At 43.5% G+C, this 18569-nt stretch overlaps 1 protein-coding gene across 4 annotated transcripts in view; it reads right to left on the bottom strand.

Moving 5' to 3' along the window:
* Nucleotides 1-18266, bottom strand: part of PIWIL2 (piwi like RNA-mediated gene silencing 2) — a 39773-nt gene extending 21507 nt beyond the window's left edge. For 3 of the 4 annotated variants that reach the window (XM_066639507.1, XM_066639509.1, XM_066639510.1), the window contains exons 1-11: nucleotides 16377-16652; nucleotides 13817-13923; nucleotides 13063-13264; nucleotides 11607-11691; nucleotides 11340-11484; nucleotides 10205-10360; nucleotides 8147-8257; nucleotides 7428-7545; nucleotides 4929-5053; nucleotides 3005-3085; nucleotides 947-1060 (exon numbers count right to left, since the gene is read on the bottom strand). In XM_066639507.1, the coding sequence (XP_066495604.1) occupies nucleotides 947-1060; nucleotides 3005-3085; nucleotides 4929-5053; nucleotides 7428-7545; nucleotides 8147-8257; nucleotides 10205-10360; nucleotides 11340-11484; nucleotides 11607-11691; nucleotides 13063-13257 (1130 nt within the window). In that variant the 5' untranslated portion in view covers nucleotides 13258-13264; nucleotides 13817-13923; nucleotides 16377-16652. Of the gene's footprint in view, nucleotides 1-946; nucleotides 1061-3004; nucleotides 3086-4928; nucleotides 5054-7427; nucleotides 7546-8146; nucleotides 8258-10204; nucleotides 10361-11339; nucleotides 11485-11606; nucleotides 11692-13062; nucleotides 13265-13816; nucleotides 13924-16376; nucleotides 16653-18183 lie in introns of those variants that run through there. The other variant, XM_066639508.1, reaches the window with a different exon arrangement.
* Between the last annotated feature and the right edge of the window lie 303 nt (nucleotides 18267-18569).

Genomic DNA, 18569 nt, shown 5'->3' with positions numbered 1-18569 from the left:
GGAGGGGCTGTATGCGAGGGAGGAAGACGGGACTAGTTCAAAGGAAACTGGCAGAGAGACAGAATGGTTAAAAAACAGTGGCTTCTGATCAAGGTGTTCTGGACACCTTGGTTGCACATGTCATCTGGTAGTACCATGCAGGACACAGAAATTAGCAGGAAGAGGGTAAGGGAGAAATCCAGTTTCATTATAAAGAAAAAGGACCAAAACCAGCATAACTAAGGAGAAGGCATGGTGCGTAGGGGAGACAAAGAGAGCGGAAATAAAACTCAGAGAGAGGAGGGAGGAGAGGAAAATAAACAGTGGTAATGTACAACATAGAATGGGAAGCAAGGAGTAAGTCATTTAGGCAGAGCAGTACTGTGCTTCAAAAATTATTTATTTCACACCAGGCAGAAAGCTTCAAATGCTTTATTCTTGATTCAACAGCACCAACGTCAAGAAGTGAAGAAAAGGGGGGATGGGAATGACTGAAGCTATACTTAATGGTATGAAAAGTTGAGATATACCTCTCTAACAAGGGTGGGGAAATATTTCACCTTGCACAGTCAAGTGGTTTGTAACACAGTTTATCTTGGCACCACAAAGTACAGGGAAACAAAATGGACCTTGCAAGATCAGGAGAAGAACATTTGCGTCCTCTTTTAGGGGACCATTTAACAGACACCCCACCACTTTGTTCTCCAAACCAAGAACAGTACAGAAGCATGTGCCTTTAGCGAACAGAATACCAAGGATAGCGGTTCTGAGAAAGTTACAGAAACCATTGCAGATGTTTCATTATCTGAAGTTATATGCTGTCTCAAATTATACATTCACAACATCAAGTGGTGGTTTTGTTCCACTGTCTCAAAACCAGCTTTCACATACCCCTTTATCTTTACACCCCTCAGTGTAATATTTTTCAAATACTTTGAAGGTGTTGTTTAGGTTGCTTCTTACTCACATGACATCCAGGATAGAATCATTCCTAATCACCTTGTGAACGACATCGGTTAACAGAAAGAGGCCCCCATCTGTCCTCCGGATACTGGCTGCATAGCCAGGCCATATCTGCAACCTTTTATGGAGGTAAATTTCACACACAACAGCACATTTGTTACGTTGAAAGGAAGAAGTTGTATCAACTGTTCTATTAGAAAATGTAGCAAACAAATAGAAGATTGAGCCATACAGGCGATTTTAGGATGGAGAGACCTTTCCACAACTACATATCTGCGGATCCGGCACCTCTCCCCCCTCACCCATTCTGTTATTTTTTATGTAGTTGCACTGGAAGTGTGGTGTTTCTTGCTTTAAACTTTCTTAAACAAAGCAAGAAGATGTGCAGGCAACCAACCTGTACACTAGAGGGTGACTAACAGGAAGCAAGACAGTTCTTGCTTCCTATTAGTCTCCCTGTAGCATGCATTCTGATTGCCTGCACATTGCAGTGCTTTGTTTAAGCAAGTTTAAAATACCCATGCTTCCAGTGTGACTACACCAGAAATAAGTTAAATAAGATAAATAATGGCCAAGGGGGGGTGCTATTTATATAGAGTTCCTCCGTATTCGCAGTTTTCTTATTTGCAAGAGGGGGGCGGAACCCCCACGGATAAAGGGCCCTGTCTTTATTCTTCTAGAAAAGAAAATTCCACAAAACAGCAGTATCAAAACTGGCAATAAGCAGGTTAAGCTTATCTGGCTCCACCACAAGGTTGTACGTGAGCAGTGTCTGTATCATGGGACAAAAGACTGCTCAACATGAATTATAAAAACAATTTTTCTGGGGCTTTATATCTTAGTCTATTGAAAAACAATGGCCTGGTTCAGATGCAGTGATCATGACTGGACCAAAGACAAGTCACGTTCCTGTATAATTCCTTGCATGCTTTAGTTCAATACTTCCTGGTTTACTGCACAAGTTTCCCACGAGATCCAAACTCAGAAACTATGGTTTAAGCATTCAACGCCTAGATATCAAACTAGATCAAACCATTACCGGATATCCTTGTTTGCAGCAATCAGTCAAACTAAAGCTATATTGTTCAGATGTCACAGGACCCTGGTTTAACAAATCAGAAAGTTTTGAATTTGGCCATGTGAGAGGGGGAGAAAGAAGCAGGCGGGCACCTTTGGTTTGTCATACTGAGTCTGTCACATCTGAACCAAGTCTGTCTTGCAATAGTATCTTATTTTAGAATATTTAAACTTGTTGTGAAGTAGTAAAACTCTTACACACAGGTCAACAAGCCACATCACGGGTATAGCCACATAAGGAGGTAAGAAACAAGTATTTTTTTTTAACACAAATATGGAAGGTTCTGCATTTTTTCCCCAAGAGAAAACCAGAGAAATAAGCAACTATATAAATAAAAATAAAGGTGCAAGCTGATCACTTTCCTAGCATAGATTTTAGAACTAAAGAATGGTTGGCAACCTTCAGTCTCGAAAGACTATGGTATAAGCCTACAGCACCCAGTATTCCCAGGTGGTCTCCCATCCAGGTCTCCCAGGCCTGACCCTGCTTAGCTTCTGAGATCAGACGAGATCGGGCATGTGCAGGGTAACAAATTTTCCTCCCAAATACCCACTTACAGAAAGCACTAAATCTATTCAAAGAATTTCAAGACTGTTATGAAAAAATACATAGAAATACATTGCATGAAAGATTGCGGTATTTGGAGGTGGTCAGAAGCAAAAGTAAGCCTACCAGAAGTTCAACACAGACAAAAAATCCTGCCTGTTGTCTTTCACATCACCACCACCACAGTGCTTTAACATGCTTTCATGCCCAATCCTATCCAACTTTCCAGCACTGACACAGCTGCAATGCAGTCCAGAAGTACGGAAACAAATGTTCCCTTACCTTGAGGTGGCCTCTGTGACTACTACCCACCACAAGAGGCAACATGTGCCCTGTTGGCATGGCTGCATTAGCACTGGAAAGTCAGATAGGATTTGGCCCTTACTGAATTGCTGGGATGGACTGATACAAGAAAAAGACATAAAGAAGTGTACCAACCTATACTGCTGCAGCACAGAAGCACTGGTAGGGTCAAAGAAATTCCTCCCAACAATTTTCATATCTAAAATCCTCATCACCCTAAAATTGAAACCCAAAGGTAGTTAAAGAGACTGGAACAATTGGAAATGCATAATCTGATGCATATTATGAATCCATATTATGCAAATAACTTTTTGATTGAATGTTTCTTCTTAGCATACAGGCCCACAAATAAAGATCATTCAGGATTTTCTTCTAAAATCCAACAGCACACTAGATTAGGAGCCTAAAACTACATTCCTATATGTGGCTAAAACAGATTCCCCAGAGTGGTATCTGACCCAGAATGCTGGCAGATCAGACCACCCAGGTGAAAAGTATGGCTCAACTATCGACAAGTTGCCAGGGTGGACATTTAAATTAAAGGCAATTTTAAAAGGTTAGTTTACTACCAATTTAAATCCAGTTTCCATTTTTGGTGGCTCATACATGTACCAAACAATCATGCATACTAACAGGGTGATACAATTATGTTTAAAACATCTCCATTGCAACTACATAAAGGCTTTGCATTGTCAATTCCAAAACTTCTTGTAAGGCACATATAAAAAATTTTCTGGGCAACAATTTGCACTACCAAATTTATTAGCACTTGGGAGAGCATTTATGAAATTCATGTCTGCTCTCTATAGGGATACAACACATACAGCAAAATCCTTTACAGTTGTCCCTTGTCTTACACTAGGTTTATGTTCACAAGCCAGAATGTAAAGCTAAAATGGTATACACAGTACTGAAAATTGCTGCGGACAGCTGCTTTCTACATTATAAAGTAGTACTCTTCATAATCCAAATAGCAAACATGACCTCTATAATATTTATATTTGATTGCAAAAGTCACATGTTTGCACTTCAGATGAACTGGACATTGAAAACGAAATGTTAGATTTACTACTATAAGTTCTTCACAGGGGACAGACAGCATCCTCTGCCAGGTTGCTCCGCCAACTCACTCTAGACAGAAAGGACTGGGCTAATTAACTGTTCTTAAAGGCCATAAGAGGAGCCACCCATACTAGGTCAGTTCCCATAGCAAAAAAGGAATCTTACTGTCCTTTGAATTTGTCTAACAGCAGAACAAAAATGAGATGCAGGCTACATTCACATGAATGTGTAGTATTAATATTATGCATCGACCCGGTCGATGGGACTTGTCAGCCTGGGAAGGCAGCTCATCTGAGAGAAGGAGAACTCTGACCCCAAACCTCCACTGCCTTGTGGCTACATCCAGTTATGGAAAAAGCTTCAGGAGTCAACCTTGAGGCAAAATCAGGAGCCGGAGTCCCTGAGGCAGTTCATGGCTGAACACAGTCACGTTCTGGCAACTCCTGCGACGCCGCTGGAACCAACCGTATTGGCCTCTGCCTTTCCATTGGACCATTTCAGCGATGTGGAGGGGGGATTTGCTGCATGGATAACAGCCTATCCTCCATACGTACTTTACCCAGGCTTCGCGCACTGGAGAGGACACTCTGTTCCAGAAGCACCATTCAGAGGGCAATACCATAGTCTTCCGAGACTGAAGGATGCCAACAACAAAATATTATGCAGGAAGAATGAATTACCCTTGAGTGGGTTGGATGCCATCAGTCCATTGTGAAGAACTTATTCTGAAAAACTTACACTTAAAGATAAACACTTTATCTTGTTCCTTTCTCTCGTTGAGGAGAAGAGCATTCTCAGATAGGATCCTAACAGCTACACACTCTGTCCAGGAATACAAAGTTTTCTTCCCATCTTGGCAGTAAGTTCTGCCAAGTTTGTTGGGGCTTACTCCCAATAAATATAATGCATGCAATTTCAATCTAAAAAACTTTTTTTTAAAAAACCAATTGATTTTCATCTGCCCATGAGGACATCTCCTGCTGAAATTCCTCCTTACCTCCTGAAAACAACATTGTAAAATGGTATGCACAAGTCTGAGGTGGGTTCTAGAATTTTGGTCATCTGAATCTTTACAGTGATCTCCACTGCATCTGTCCTCCTTTGACTCATCAGCTCAACATTCTAAAGAGGGAAACAGCAACCTGCATCAGTTCAGCACTCTTTTCGATCCACTATCCTGACTGACAAATGATATTCCCGAATGCTTTCAAGGTAATATAGAATTCAAGCCCCCCTTGCTTCCAGCTGCCAAACAGTACAGCCAGCACAAGATAAGCCTTGCTAACTATGGATATGCCCCTCCTGACTGTCAGTCCCAATATTGCTTCTCAGTTTGCTTTGTTCCTCCAGGCTGCTCACTGTTTCCATGCTGGTCTGCAAGCATGAACAAAACACAACAGAAACAAGGAAAGACATACTGACAGTGGCATTAAAAATTGTGTCCTGCTATCATGCCCTTGTTTTGAAATTGGCCCATTGCATTGACACTGAAATGGTGCATTACTTTGTAGAGTTTTGCTACCTGGGCAACGAGGCACCTTTTAAAGTGGTGCCCTCTTACATTTAGCGGGAGTAGAGGAATTGCCTTTCTTCACCCCATCATCACATTTTTCCCAATGGCAGTTGCAGGTGTCTCTTCTGCATCCCTTTTAAAACTGCCTTCTGGGGACAGAGAACCATTTACAATTCAGCGCACTGCCTCTGCAAGGCTCAGAAAAGCCTCTGGAGGTGAGGGGAGCATGGCTCCCCTCTCCTTCACAGAGGCTTTGTATAATGTCAAGCCTTGCTTAGCAATGGGAGTGCCAGTCTGCATCCCTGTCACTCAGCAATACATGGCTGTATTGACTTATTTTGCTATGTTAACTGCTTTGTGAATTACGTATTTTGTTGAAAAGTGGTATACAAGGCAGCCCTTGGTATCTGCGGGGAATCCATTCCCAGACCCCCCCCGTCCCATGGATACCTAAACCCACAGATGTTCAAATCTGCAGGTCAAACACCCTGTTGCCCTCTGAACGCAACCAGAGGTCTGTCACGTCCGAAGTGCCTTCTGAGGGCCGAAAAGCACTACTTCTGGTTTTCACTGAGGAAGGCCTTCTGAGGGCTCAAAAGCACTACTATTTTCAGTCCTCTGAAGGCCCTCTGGACACAATCAGAGCATAGCTCCAGTCATGTTTGGAGGGCAACAGGTGGTCCAAACCCACAGGTTTGGAACCTGCAGATATTCAAATCTGTGGTCACCGAACCTGCAGATACCAAGGGCTGCCCGTATTTTTAATATTCTTTGGTACAGAGCTACGCACAAGCACAGCAGCTCTTCTCTGGATAGAAGAACATCCTTTCCAATGTCACTGCAAAGAATTTGCAAGCAACACCAAGGAAAGCCAGTGGAAAACAACCAAAATGGAAAAAACAAAAAATGGGGTGCTAATCAAGTCTGGGCCTTTGCTATGTCCAGAGACGTATTAAATAGCACACAATGCCACTTATTTCTAATAGTCTTTGAAATACTATTAGTACCTTCCCGCATGTACATGGGGGTTCCGTTCCAGCCACCCTGCAGATATGGAAAATGTGGTTATGGGGGAACCCTATATAAAGTACAATACTTCATGACCCTGCTGCCCCTCACACATTACCTTTGTTTTTTCTTTATTAGTAGCAGAAACACAATTTTTTGCTTAACTGAGGAATGTGAAATGCAGGCAAGCAGCATGGATGTTAGAGAGACACAGCCAGAATGTTAACAGGAAGCTTCCCATCAAGGGCTAACTGCAACAAGGCAATGGCAACCAGGACAGAATACTGGGGCTTGCCTCAGTCTTCCCTTGAGGAACCCCAATTATGGGGGGGGGGCTGAATGCATGAGTATGGTTACACCCCATCATCACAGCTTGGAAGATATTCCAAAAGGTCCAATCATTTTATTGACACTGTGGTGAGGAAGAGGATATTGGATTAAAAACTTTCTATATGCTCAGTTTGTGAACTACAGTTGGCCCTCTGTATCTGCAGGGAATTCATTTCTGGACCCACCACGGATACCAAAACCCACAAATAACGAAATCTCCCAGATTTCCCAGAACACCTCCCAGACATGACCAGAAGGTGCTTCTGGTCCCAACTGGGAGGTCAAGTGAGGCCCTCCGTGTGGGTCGCCATCTGCGCCAAGTCAAATCCATGGGTGCCAAACCTGTGGGTAAGGAGGACCCACTGTACATCCCTTACATACACCCAACCATTTTTGTTCACCTTTTTTTGAACTCTCATAAAAAATTAGAAACTCTTTGACACCCAAAGCTGAGCACCTCATTTCTGCATTGCACTGAAAGTATCATGAATTGTTCCACTCTCAAAAAGAAGGATACTTGGGTGTCATCACTCCATGCAGGAAAATTCACGCAAAGAGATACAGCAAAGAAGAGTGGCGGTTTGATATAACCCACCTTAGAAGATATGTTTTAGCAAACTATTCAGATGCAAATTTGGGCCTTACTTGAGGCAACTTGATGGGTAAGTAGAGAATAGAGCCATCAAATGCAGTCACATCTCCTGTCACCGACTTATGCTCCTTCAACATTCCAAAGCGCATACTCTTGCATTCCACATTGGGGCTGGAAGACAGACACAGAGAAGACAATAAAAGCATGAATCACTGCATGGGGCTGATAATGTGTGTGTGTCTTCATTAGCAAACTAGAAGAAACTGCTGCTGCTTTATACAGAATATTTTACCAGACTCCATCATCATCATCCTTCAAGTACCTGCTGAGCACACTGAGCCTCTGACAGCTCTTACATGTGATTTACTGCTGCATTATGCAATACTTTTTAAAGTTGTTTAAATGATTCAACTTATGTTGTTGCTTTAATTAGTTCTACAAGCCATCTTAGGGATCAATCAAGAGTTGACCTTAAAAGGAAGTTACAGATATTTTAAGCCGACTACAATAAATATTTTAAAAAAGAGTTTGATGTTGGTATAATGTCTCCCCCACGCGTGGACTTGCCATACACTAATCAGCTAAATGTCAGACAGGCAGGCAGTATATGTGCCCACATGGCTTGCAACTACTGCCAAGAACATGTCAAGAACTACTACTACTACATATCCACTTTCAGCTATTGAAACTCTGGATATCTCCCCAAACCAGTTTGGAACCCCCCAAAAGTGCAAAAAAACTGGGGGAAATGGTACGATTCAAAAAGTACTACCTGAATGTCACATGATACTGATACACAGCTTCATTTCGACAGTGAATTTTGATCAGGTTCAGTCCCAAGGGGACCGGCATTCCTTTGGAGCCCTGCTTCATTAATGGTTCTCTGGAAGGATGAAAGCATGCGTAAATGTGCTGACCAAGGCTGAGTCCAAGGGAGAAACACTGTATGGTAGCACAGGCATGCAGCCCCATTCTATGAATGAACTCAGATGTAAATCCTGCCAAGTTCAATGGGGCTTACTCCCAAAGAAATACAGTGGTGCCTCGCAAGACGAAATTAATTCGTTCCGCGAGTTGTTTCGTTTTGCGAAATTTTCGTCTTGCGAAGTGCGATTTAAAACAAACCAAAAAAAAGGAAAAAAATTCGTCTTGCGAGTCACCAAAAAAATCGCAAAACACTTTCGTCTTGCGAGTTTTTCGTTGCACGAGGCATTCGTCTTGCAAGGCACCACTGTACGTACAATATTAGACTACCACCACCAATGGAAGAGAAGTTAGAATATCATCATTTTAGGTAAAAAATATTTCCATGTCCACTGACTATTTAGATTATTTACACAATTAAATCAAATTATACAGTTACAGTGTTACACAAATGATGCTTCCAGAATATGCAGGTAGACAGGTCACGTTTCTATGTAACAGAACCTGCTTGTGCCTGCCAAGTTGAACTATGTCCTTCCCCCCTCACAGTGGCCACAGAACCAGCAACTGCCCTAGGAGGAGGAGAGGAAGCAGTCTGTGAGGCGTATGCCCCCTTCTCATGGTTTGATTTTATGTAAGCTACTCTAAAATAAATCTTCCAAGGATCACAAATTCATCCTACACATGCACACAAAATAAGCCAAGAGGTTGCTCTTTCTTCTTCTGTACAGTATAACCAATCTTTCATTTACAGACTGAGAATACCTTCAGACGCTCATGGATTTGATCTCTCAAGCAGGTGACCCTGAAGATGACCCTGAAGCAGGGCATCTTGGCTTGATGTCAAAGCACTGAGGACTACACAGAAGAATGCATCACCTAGACCAGGGGTGCCCAAACCCCGGCCCGGGGGCCACTTGCAGCCCTCAAGGCCTCTCAATGCAGCCCTCAGGGACCCCCCAGTCTCCAATGAGATTTGTTGAAGCCCGCACTGGCCCAACGCAACTTCTCTCAGTGTGAGGGCGACTGTTTGACCTCTCGTGTGAGCTGTGGGATGAGAGCTCCCTTCACTGCTTGCTCTTTCACATCTGTGATGCAGCAGCGGCAGAAAAGGAAAGGCCAACCTTGCTTTGTACAAGGCCTTTTATAGGCATTGACCTATTGCAAGACCTTCATTCATTCATATAAGTTCATCTTTAATATATTCATTTATGTAAACTTATGTAAATTTATTCACATTTAAAATGTAAATTAATTCTTTTTTCCCCCGGCCCCCGACTCTGTGTCAGAGAGCTGATGTGGTCCTCCTGCCAAAAACTTTGGACACCCCTGACCTAGACACTCATGCCCAGATCTTTTCAAAGTATTAGTAAATGCCCAAAAGCTAACTGCAAGCTAATGCAGCTTGTGTCACTCTGGATAGAAGTTGGACACCCACATTTTGCACTGAATTGCTATTTCTAAGCAGTTTGAGGGCAGTGTCACTTACTGTAGTAATTTATGTGGTTACTAGAACAAGGATGACAGTTACAAAATACTTCACATCCTCAAAAAGGCACATTAATGAACCTACAACTGTACCTCCACATGAAACTGCACATATCACTATACCCAATGTAACTGCAGTGGTACAATAACAGGCCCACAGTGGTAATTAGATCAGCAGTTCCCAAACTGTGGGTCCAGGACCCACCAGGAGGTCATGATCCAATTTTTGTTGGGTCATGAAACCGACAGGGCAGATTAGGGTATGTGCATCAAAGGTTGAACAAGCTGCTTCTTGGGGGAGGGGAGTACTGCTGCCCAATCACCATTATAGCCACAACCCTTGACATTTATAAGGGTCTGAAAAGCTTGGGAACCACCAAATTAGATAAATTTCTTGTTTACATCATCTCACACTTACTTTCTCTCCAGTTTATCATCAGAAACTGTTGGTCTGGGCTGTTCCGAAACTGCTGAATGAAAAACTCCTGCACCTAAGGCAGAGGCCTTGCTGAGTCCCACAGCTGATCTTCCAAGAGCAACGAAAGGTATTTCACTGTCTTTATGATCAGGTGCTCTGAATCCATTTGAAGAAGAAAAAAGGAAACAAGAACAATAAGTTCCTGATGAAACTGCAAATAGCACATGACCTTGCTTTTAAAAGCCTAAGCTGCAAGCCTGAGGCACCTGAGGATAGCAACTCAGGTTTCTGCAATGCCAGAGTGGTGGATTACTGGCTTGGATGGAGAACACCCAGGATCAAAACATATCCCCATGTCTTTATTCAGCCATAAAACTCACTGGGAAGCTATGGGCCATCTTCCCACACAACCTACGACAAGGGATTGTTCTATAAACAGTAGGTCAGGATTCACAAAACATTTTCATACCACTCTTCCTCCAAGCAGCTCAGGGTGGCATACAGTTTCTTCCCCCCTTTTGTCTTCACAACAACCCTGGGAGGTAGGTTTCATCCCTGAAAACAGTCTGTGAGGGAGAAGGCTACAGAAGAATTGCACAACACTAATCATATAGTGGAATTAGAACCAATGGGTACAAACTGCAAGAGAAGGGATCCTGACTGGACAACAGGAAAAAATTCCTGACTGTAAGGGCAGTTTGACAGTGGACCAGATTGCGGAGGAAGGTGGTGGATTCTCCCTCACTGAAGACCTTCTAGCAGAGGCTCGACAAGCATCTGCTGGAGATGCTCTAGGATTTCCTGCTATGGGCAAGGCGTTGGACTAGATGACCTTAGGTCCTTCCAACTCTATGCTTTTATTTGTCCAGGATGTCTCCTACAATAAAAACTGTGACATGTTTTGTGCACACCCAAAAGAGAGATTCATCAGATTCAGGAGCTTCATTTGGAGATTAGGGTTACAGCTCATTGTGACCGAGTTTACATCAACAAATAAAGCAGACACATTCACCTTTAAATCTCTACCTCAAAACTGTTGATGAGGTTTACCAGCCTAATATGTTGCCACCTAATATTTGCTGGTAGGGCATGTCTTTCTTGCCCACCTACTTTTTCTTCAATCTGCCTCACTCACCGGCCACGTCCCAACAGCGCCGTTTCCACTTTGTCATCTCCAGCTGGTCCTGCATGTGTAATTTTAGGCTGTACAGCTAAATCCACTTTGGGTTTAACATTCATGTCACCCATCCCTCGCTCTACAATGCCCCAAATGCCTCGACCTGAACAGAGATCATAAAGAAAATTTTCTAGGTATTAAATTAGTTTGCTCCAGGCTTAGGTTTAGAAGGCAAATATCATCAAAGCAAGAGAAAGATGCTGCCATATGGCAGAGATGACTTACCCAAAGGTGGTCTGGGAGAGGTCTCAAAACCAAGGCCCCGAAACATGGCGGACAGACTTGGGGCGGCTGTGGAAGATGCCTGAAGCTGAACAAAAGAAAAGCTTTAACCTAGTACGCTATATAGGTTAAAGCTGGTCAAAACAACTGCTAGTGACAGGGGTATTTTTAAAAACATTAAAAACTGAATATATCAAAAGAACCATTTTAGCTGGTGAAGTTTTACAGCCCTGTAAAGTTGCAGGGTACTTCTATGCCTGCAGTTTTCCCATCAGGTCCAACCAATAACATGCTTAGCCCTGTTCTCTACCCTGCAAAGCATTTCTTTTAAGAATGTGCAATGTCAGTCTCCTAATACTGACCTAATATACTGCAATCCTAAACTTACTTGCCTGGGGATAAGTCCCACTGAATAAAATGAAATTTACTTTTGAGTAGACATGCCTAGGACTGCACTGCTAGTTTCCAGCCCATTTTTTCACATTTCTACAACAGAAGTTGCCCACAAGGCCACCGATCCAAGCTGTCGTCTCAGTTACACTTCTTCAATAATCCAAGGAACTGCTTACAAAACTCAAACAGAGCATGCTCGCTTTTATTTTTTAAAATAAAAAAAGATTCCTTCTCTGAACTGGGCAGTAAAATTTAACCAGTTCTAATAAATCCATACCTTATACCTCCTTGAATTGCCAGAAAAACTACAACAGATTTTTTTCTTTACTTTTGTTCACCTGTGATATAAACCAGTGGTTCCCAAACTAATGGGCGCAACTCACCAGCCAGGGAAGCACTTGTTCCTGCCCCTTGAAAGAGTGTGTGTGCTGGAGGAGGTGGAAGCAGCAAAGCGATCCCCAGGACTACACTGCTGCGGGGGGGGGGGGGGGGGGTAGGGAGTGGGTTTTTTTTTACTCACAAGCCTACAGAGCCAGAGTCCTGGGGGTTCCGGGAGCCCTCCACAGAGCTTGCCGCACTTGGGTACTTCTGATTTTACGACGAAAACTGCAAGTGCCCATATTTCCCTATTTTTAACGTGTTTTGAGGTGTGGGGAACCCTGTAGAGGCCTCCCCAGACCCTCGGAGTTTGGCACTGGAGGCTGATAAGTAAAAAAAAATCCCTCCCATCCCCAGTAGCAGCGCAATCCTGGGGATCGCATTGCTGCCATAGTCCCTCCCTCCGCATACACTTACAGTGTTCCCAACACGCTTGTAGGAATTTGGGAAGCACTGGTTTAAACTTTCAAGTAACCGCTATGAACATACACAGCACTACACAACTCACTCCTACACAGGAGATAAAAAATCCTCCCTTGTCTGTTCCTGATCCCAGGTCTCCTCTGAAACAGCCTATTCTACCCCCCAAAGCAAGAGGTTGTACTTTTAAGTCAAAAGGTCATAACCAGCTATTCCCCAACGATTGTGTTTGTGCTGGAAACGCTTGCCGAGAATGTGGCGCGTGTACCTGCTGCATACGTCCTGGGGGCTGATGCATCCCCACATCCTGTTCCTGCATCCTGCCTGCTGATATCAAGGACCTTCCTCTTCCATACATAAAGTCTTCAACCAGAGGCTGCTGGGGCTGAGACTGGGGCACATCGCCATTGTGGGACACAGGAAGAGAAGTACCACCCCGAAACAGGCCTCTTGTGGGATGCATGATGATACTGCTCGACAGAAAACACATTGCATAGACATATCAACAAATCATCTGTAAGGCTAGAGATGAGAAGTCTGAGGAGGAAGAATCCTGTTCCACCAACCAAGCCGTTCCCCCCATTTTCCCAGTAGAGAAACTGGAAATTTGAGAGCAGGTTGAAAAAACTGTTCCATTTTCTTTTTTAAAATGCTTGCTAAAACAGTATTTTAAACCATTTGCCTAAAAGACATGATGCAAGCTTCATGAAGTTAAATTCAATTCACAGTTACTATGACTCTAAATGCAACTGCAGTAAAAACAATTGAAGACATCAATGTCACAATCCACAGATGACCTTATTCCACAGAAACTGTTTTAGGCTGCAATCCTAACCATACTTTCCTGAGAGTAAGCCCCACTGAACAAAATAGGACTTACTTCTGAGTAGACCTGGTAAGGATTGTGCCCTTAGTTCCTTTTTAAAAAACATGACCAAGGAAACAATTTGAAGGATCTCCTCAGAGAGAAAGTTGCACAGTCATGCAGCTAGCTGTAAAAAAGCCCTGTCCCTAGTACTCACCAGATGGATGTCTTCTTAGTGCTGGGGCAAAGATCTACGCCTCAGATTGGGCAGTTTGATATGGAGAAGGCTGTTCTTCAGATATTATTGTCTCACATCTCTCGGAGCTGAAAAGGCCAAGAACAGCATAAGAACAGCCCCACTGGATCAGGCCATAGGCCCATCTAGTCCAGCTTCCTGCATCTCACAGCGGCCCCACCAAATGCCCCAGGGAGCACACCAGATAACAAGAGACCTCATCCTGGTGCCCTCCCTTGCATCTGACATAGCCCATTTCTAAAATCAGGACGTTGCACATACACACCATGGCTTGTAACCCGTAATGGATTTTTCCTCCAGAAACTTGTCCAATCCCCTTTTAAAGGCATCCAGGTCAGATGCCATCACCACATCCTGCGGCAAGGTGTTCCACAGACCAACCACACGCTGAGTAAAGAAAGATTTTCTTTTGTCTGTTCTAACTCTCCCAACACTCAATTTTAGTGGATGTGTTTTGAGATTCTATCTTTGATGAGGCATTCCACCATCTTAACCAGTACAGATGTTAGGCTGACTGGCCTATAGTTTCCCGGGTTCCCCCTCTTTCCCTTTTAAAGATCAGCATGACATTTGCTATCCTCCAATCCTCTGGCACTGTGGCCATTTTGAGGGACAAGTTGCATATTTAGAAGTAGCTGCATATTTAGAAGTAGCACTTAGAAGCAGACCTGGAAACAAACTGGAAGCCAATGTAGGTGGTACACAATGGGTGTCATATGCTCACCACTATTACCTCTACAAGCAAATGGCATTCTGTACCAACTGAAGTTCCTATACTGATTTCAAAGGCAGCCCCATATACAGCTTATTGCGGTAGCCCAGCATGGATATGGCCCGCATGCAACATAATGACTGAATACAATCTTTGGGTTTTAGAGGTGGCCTATCTCTGAATGTCAGGTGCAACGGAGTGGCTACAGGGATCTTGTTGTCTTGAGTGGTCCCAGAAGCATCTGGGGGACTACTGCCAGATACAGGAAGCTAGACTAGAAGGGCCTTTGGCCTCATCCAGCAGGGCTCTTCATATGACCCAGTATGAGTAACAATTGCCAAGTCCAAGTGCTCCAGGTGGTGCCTCAACCAGGAAATCAGCCCAAGTCGGTAAAAGATACTCCCAGAAATTATTAACATGGCTAAAAGAGCATGATAATTGGGCTCCCTCATATCTTGAACATATGATCAAGATTTGCATGTTTTCTCTTCTGTCATTCACAACCAGTGAGTTCTGGGTAAAAACAAAGTGCTTACTTCCGGCCATCATGTGCCTAATGATGTCACTTCCGGCCCACAAGACGTCTCAGGGTACCCCACACCACATTCAAGACTACCTCTGCTAGTCCAGACACTTTAAGCTGCCATTTAGTACAATGTCAACACTTGAACATGAAAAGACAGGGAAGAAAAGAATACTTTGTAACCAGTAAAATGAGATATGCTAAGGTAACTGTTAAGTGCAGCACCTTAAGTGCTGCTCCACCTTAAACACGGGATCTATTTGCAATCATTGTTCAAAAATGTGTTCTACAAACTCACTTCATTCAAACCACTGCTTCCTATTCTAGCTTGCTGGCCAACCATAGACTACTGTTTGTCAATTCAGGCATCACACCAAAGCATAATAAAACTTCCTTAATCGCACTTTTTGTGTGAAGTCTGATGCCACCTCTGCCCAAATGGTTGCAAAAACTGCCATAATCTGAGTACTGTGCCCTGAAGTGATCCGTTTACATACAGTAGTCTGTTTACATCTTTAGCCACAAAAAGAAGCAGATGCAAACTCTGCCCTGCAAGACACACACACACACAACCAGTGACAGTCCTCTTAAATAGCATAGAGCAATTGTCCCTCTGCATAGGGTTACCAGATACAAACAGGGACAGTGTGCCTAACCCTCTAACCATTGTAGAAGGTGTAGAATTTTGGCAATGCAGCTTAACATGGAAGGGTTTAAAAACAGCACTTGCCAAAATTCCCTCTTCCATACAATGGTTAAAGGTATAGGTACTCTGTCCCAATTAGCATCTGGTAACCCTATGTTAGCACTGCTCCCCCTGCCTTGCTTGGAGACTGAGGAGACCTGGGAGACCTGGAACTGAGGCTGGGACCTTTCCTGCATGGAGAGTAAGGGCTTCCCCTTCCAAAGACTCCAAGGGGTAGAAAAAGAGAAGAGAGGGACCCAGGACTCAATCCGGTACAGGAGCGGTACAACCTTATACATGTTTATGAAGAAGTAAGTCCCATATAAGTTCAGTGGGCTTTCTCCCAGGTAAGTGTGTATAGGATTGCAGTCTTAGGCTTTACGCATGCATATGAGTAGGGTTATCAGATACAAACAGAGTGCCTACACCTTTAACCATTGTATAGAAAAGGGAATCTTGGTAGATCCAGCTTTTTAAACCCTTCCATGCTGAGTTGCATCCACCAAGATTCCCTCTTCTATACAATAGGTAAAATGTATAGGTACTCTGTCCCTTCCCTCTTTGTATTTGGTAACCCTAACTCTGCACCCCAGCAGACCACCTTTTCCAGAAACTGTTGCTGGTGCTTCCTCTGCATCTGTTTCCGTTTGTTTCAACGATTACACGACCTTTTTCAACGCCAGTGGTTCTCAAACATTTTAGCATCAGGATCCACCTAAAAAAAAAATCACTTTATCAGCCGTTCCAGCTTCTGTGTCTATAAAGGTCATTAGGCAGCAGTGCTCTTCACAAGCAACAGCTTGTTTAACCCTTGATGCCCAGAGTCTGATGTCAGTTTCACAAACCACCCAAAATTGGGTGGTGACCCACTGGTGGGCTGCAGACCCACAGTTTGAGAATCACTGTGCTACACCAACCGTTCTGGAACCTTTTTGGGGGTTGGGAAAAAGACACAGAATGCAATATTACACACATGTACAGTGGTTCCCAAACTTTTTAGCACCTAAAAAAAAGCTTTACCAACAATTCAAGTCTCAGAGGCTATAAGGATTATTTGGCCATTGTGCCAAGGAGCAGATTGTTTAACCTTCCTGCACATAGTCTAATCTAATTATCTAGTCATAGTCTAGTAACTGACAGTTTCATAACCAGATGTCATAACCACAAAAGAGGGCAAGGCACCCCAAACTGTAGGACATCCAAGTAAAATGTAGGACATGACAAAATAAAAGCTGAAAACACTTGTACATCGATTTCATGTGCTTAACTTAAACACTATATTATTATTAAGTTAAAAACTATACTACATTTAATTTCTTACATACAATTTATTAACTAGAAGAAGGCTATACGCTGCCTGCAGGGACCTGCTCACAGGGAAAAGGAAGACATTAAAGTTTTTTTCCCCAGGCTAAAAAAAAAGGACATGTACTGGAAAAAAGAGGACGTCCGAACACCCTATTTGTAACCCATCAAAAACCAGTGAGCTATGAACCCAGCTTGGGAACCACTGCGTATATAATATTTATTTATATATTTATAAATAAAAGTATAAAATTATATATACACAGTAGAACCTCTTCAAGTTGACCACCCTAGGGACTGGAGGAATTGGTCAACATAGGGAGGTGGTCAACATACAGAAAAAAAGGCTATAGAAAATTAGGTCAACTTAAGGATGTAGTCATTATAGAGAGGTGGTCAACTTTGGAGGTTCTACTGTATGTATATACGTATAGATAGATAGATATCAGTATAAAATTACATTGCAAAAATTATAAATTTAGTATAAAATTAATACAAAATTATACTATAATTAGAATAATTATAATTATACCAACTATATTACTTTTATTAGTATAAAACACAAAATTATGATTTATATATACATATAACTATATATAAAATTATATAGATATGTATAAACACACATGTGCACACATGTGCATATGTAAACACACATATAAACAAACACGCACGTGTGCATATGTATACACACATAGAAATACACACATGCATGTGTGCATATATATGCTCACATAGAAATACACGTGTGTGCAAATATATATATATACATACATAAATACACATATGTGCGTGTGAGTGAGTACATGCATAGGTATATGAGCACATGCCCATATACACATGTGCACATGTACACACATATAAATACACATGGGCGCATGTATATACACACACACACAGAAATAAACAAGTGTGTGCGTGCGCATACGTATACACGTGTGTGGGTGTGTGCACGCATACGCATATGCGCATATAAATACAAGTGTGTGCGTGTGCATACAAGTGCACACACATGAAGGACCGCCAGAGCTGCTGCCAGCTTGCGCCAGGGCACCGCGCACTCGCCCGTACAGCGCCAGGCTCCGCCTGAGGCAGCCTCATACCCCGATCCGCGGCCTGCTCCGGCCGGGCTCCGCCACAGCCCCGCCAGGGGAACTCCCCGCCACTGGAAGCTGCTGCTGCTGCTGCTGCTGCTGCTCCTCGGGCGTGAGAACGGCCCGCGCCTCACGCGACCGTCCTGCCCTCGAGCGAGCCGTCAGCACGATCCGCCCTGCCGCCGCCACAGCCGCCCGTCACCGCTCCAGCCACACCCTGACGCCTCGCCTCAAAGCCGGCTTCCCGCTCCGCACTCCCGATTGGCCCGCTTCCAAGTCGCTCATCAGAGCTCGGCTTTCCATTGGTGGAGCGCTTTGCCTCTTTTCCCGCCCACCCTTCTCCTCCTGCTCCCCCCGCCTCCACTCGGACCAATCCAAGTTCTCTCAGGAGCGGG

The sequence above is a fragment of the Tiliqua scincoides genome, chromosome 11, assembly GCF_035046505.1.
Source record: "Tiliqua scincoides isolate rTilSci1 chromosome 11, rTilSci1.hap2, whole genome shotgun sequence".
NCBI lineage: Eukaryota > Metazoa > Chordata > Lepidosauria > Squamata > Scincidae > Tiliqua > Tiliqua scincoides.
This window is presented reverse-complemented; position numbering and strand designations above follow the sequence as displayed.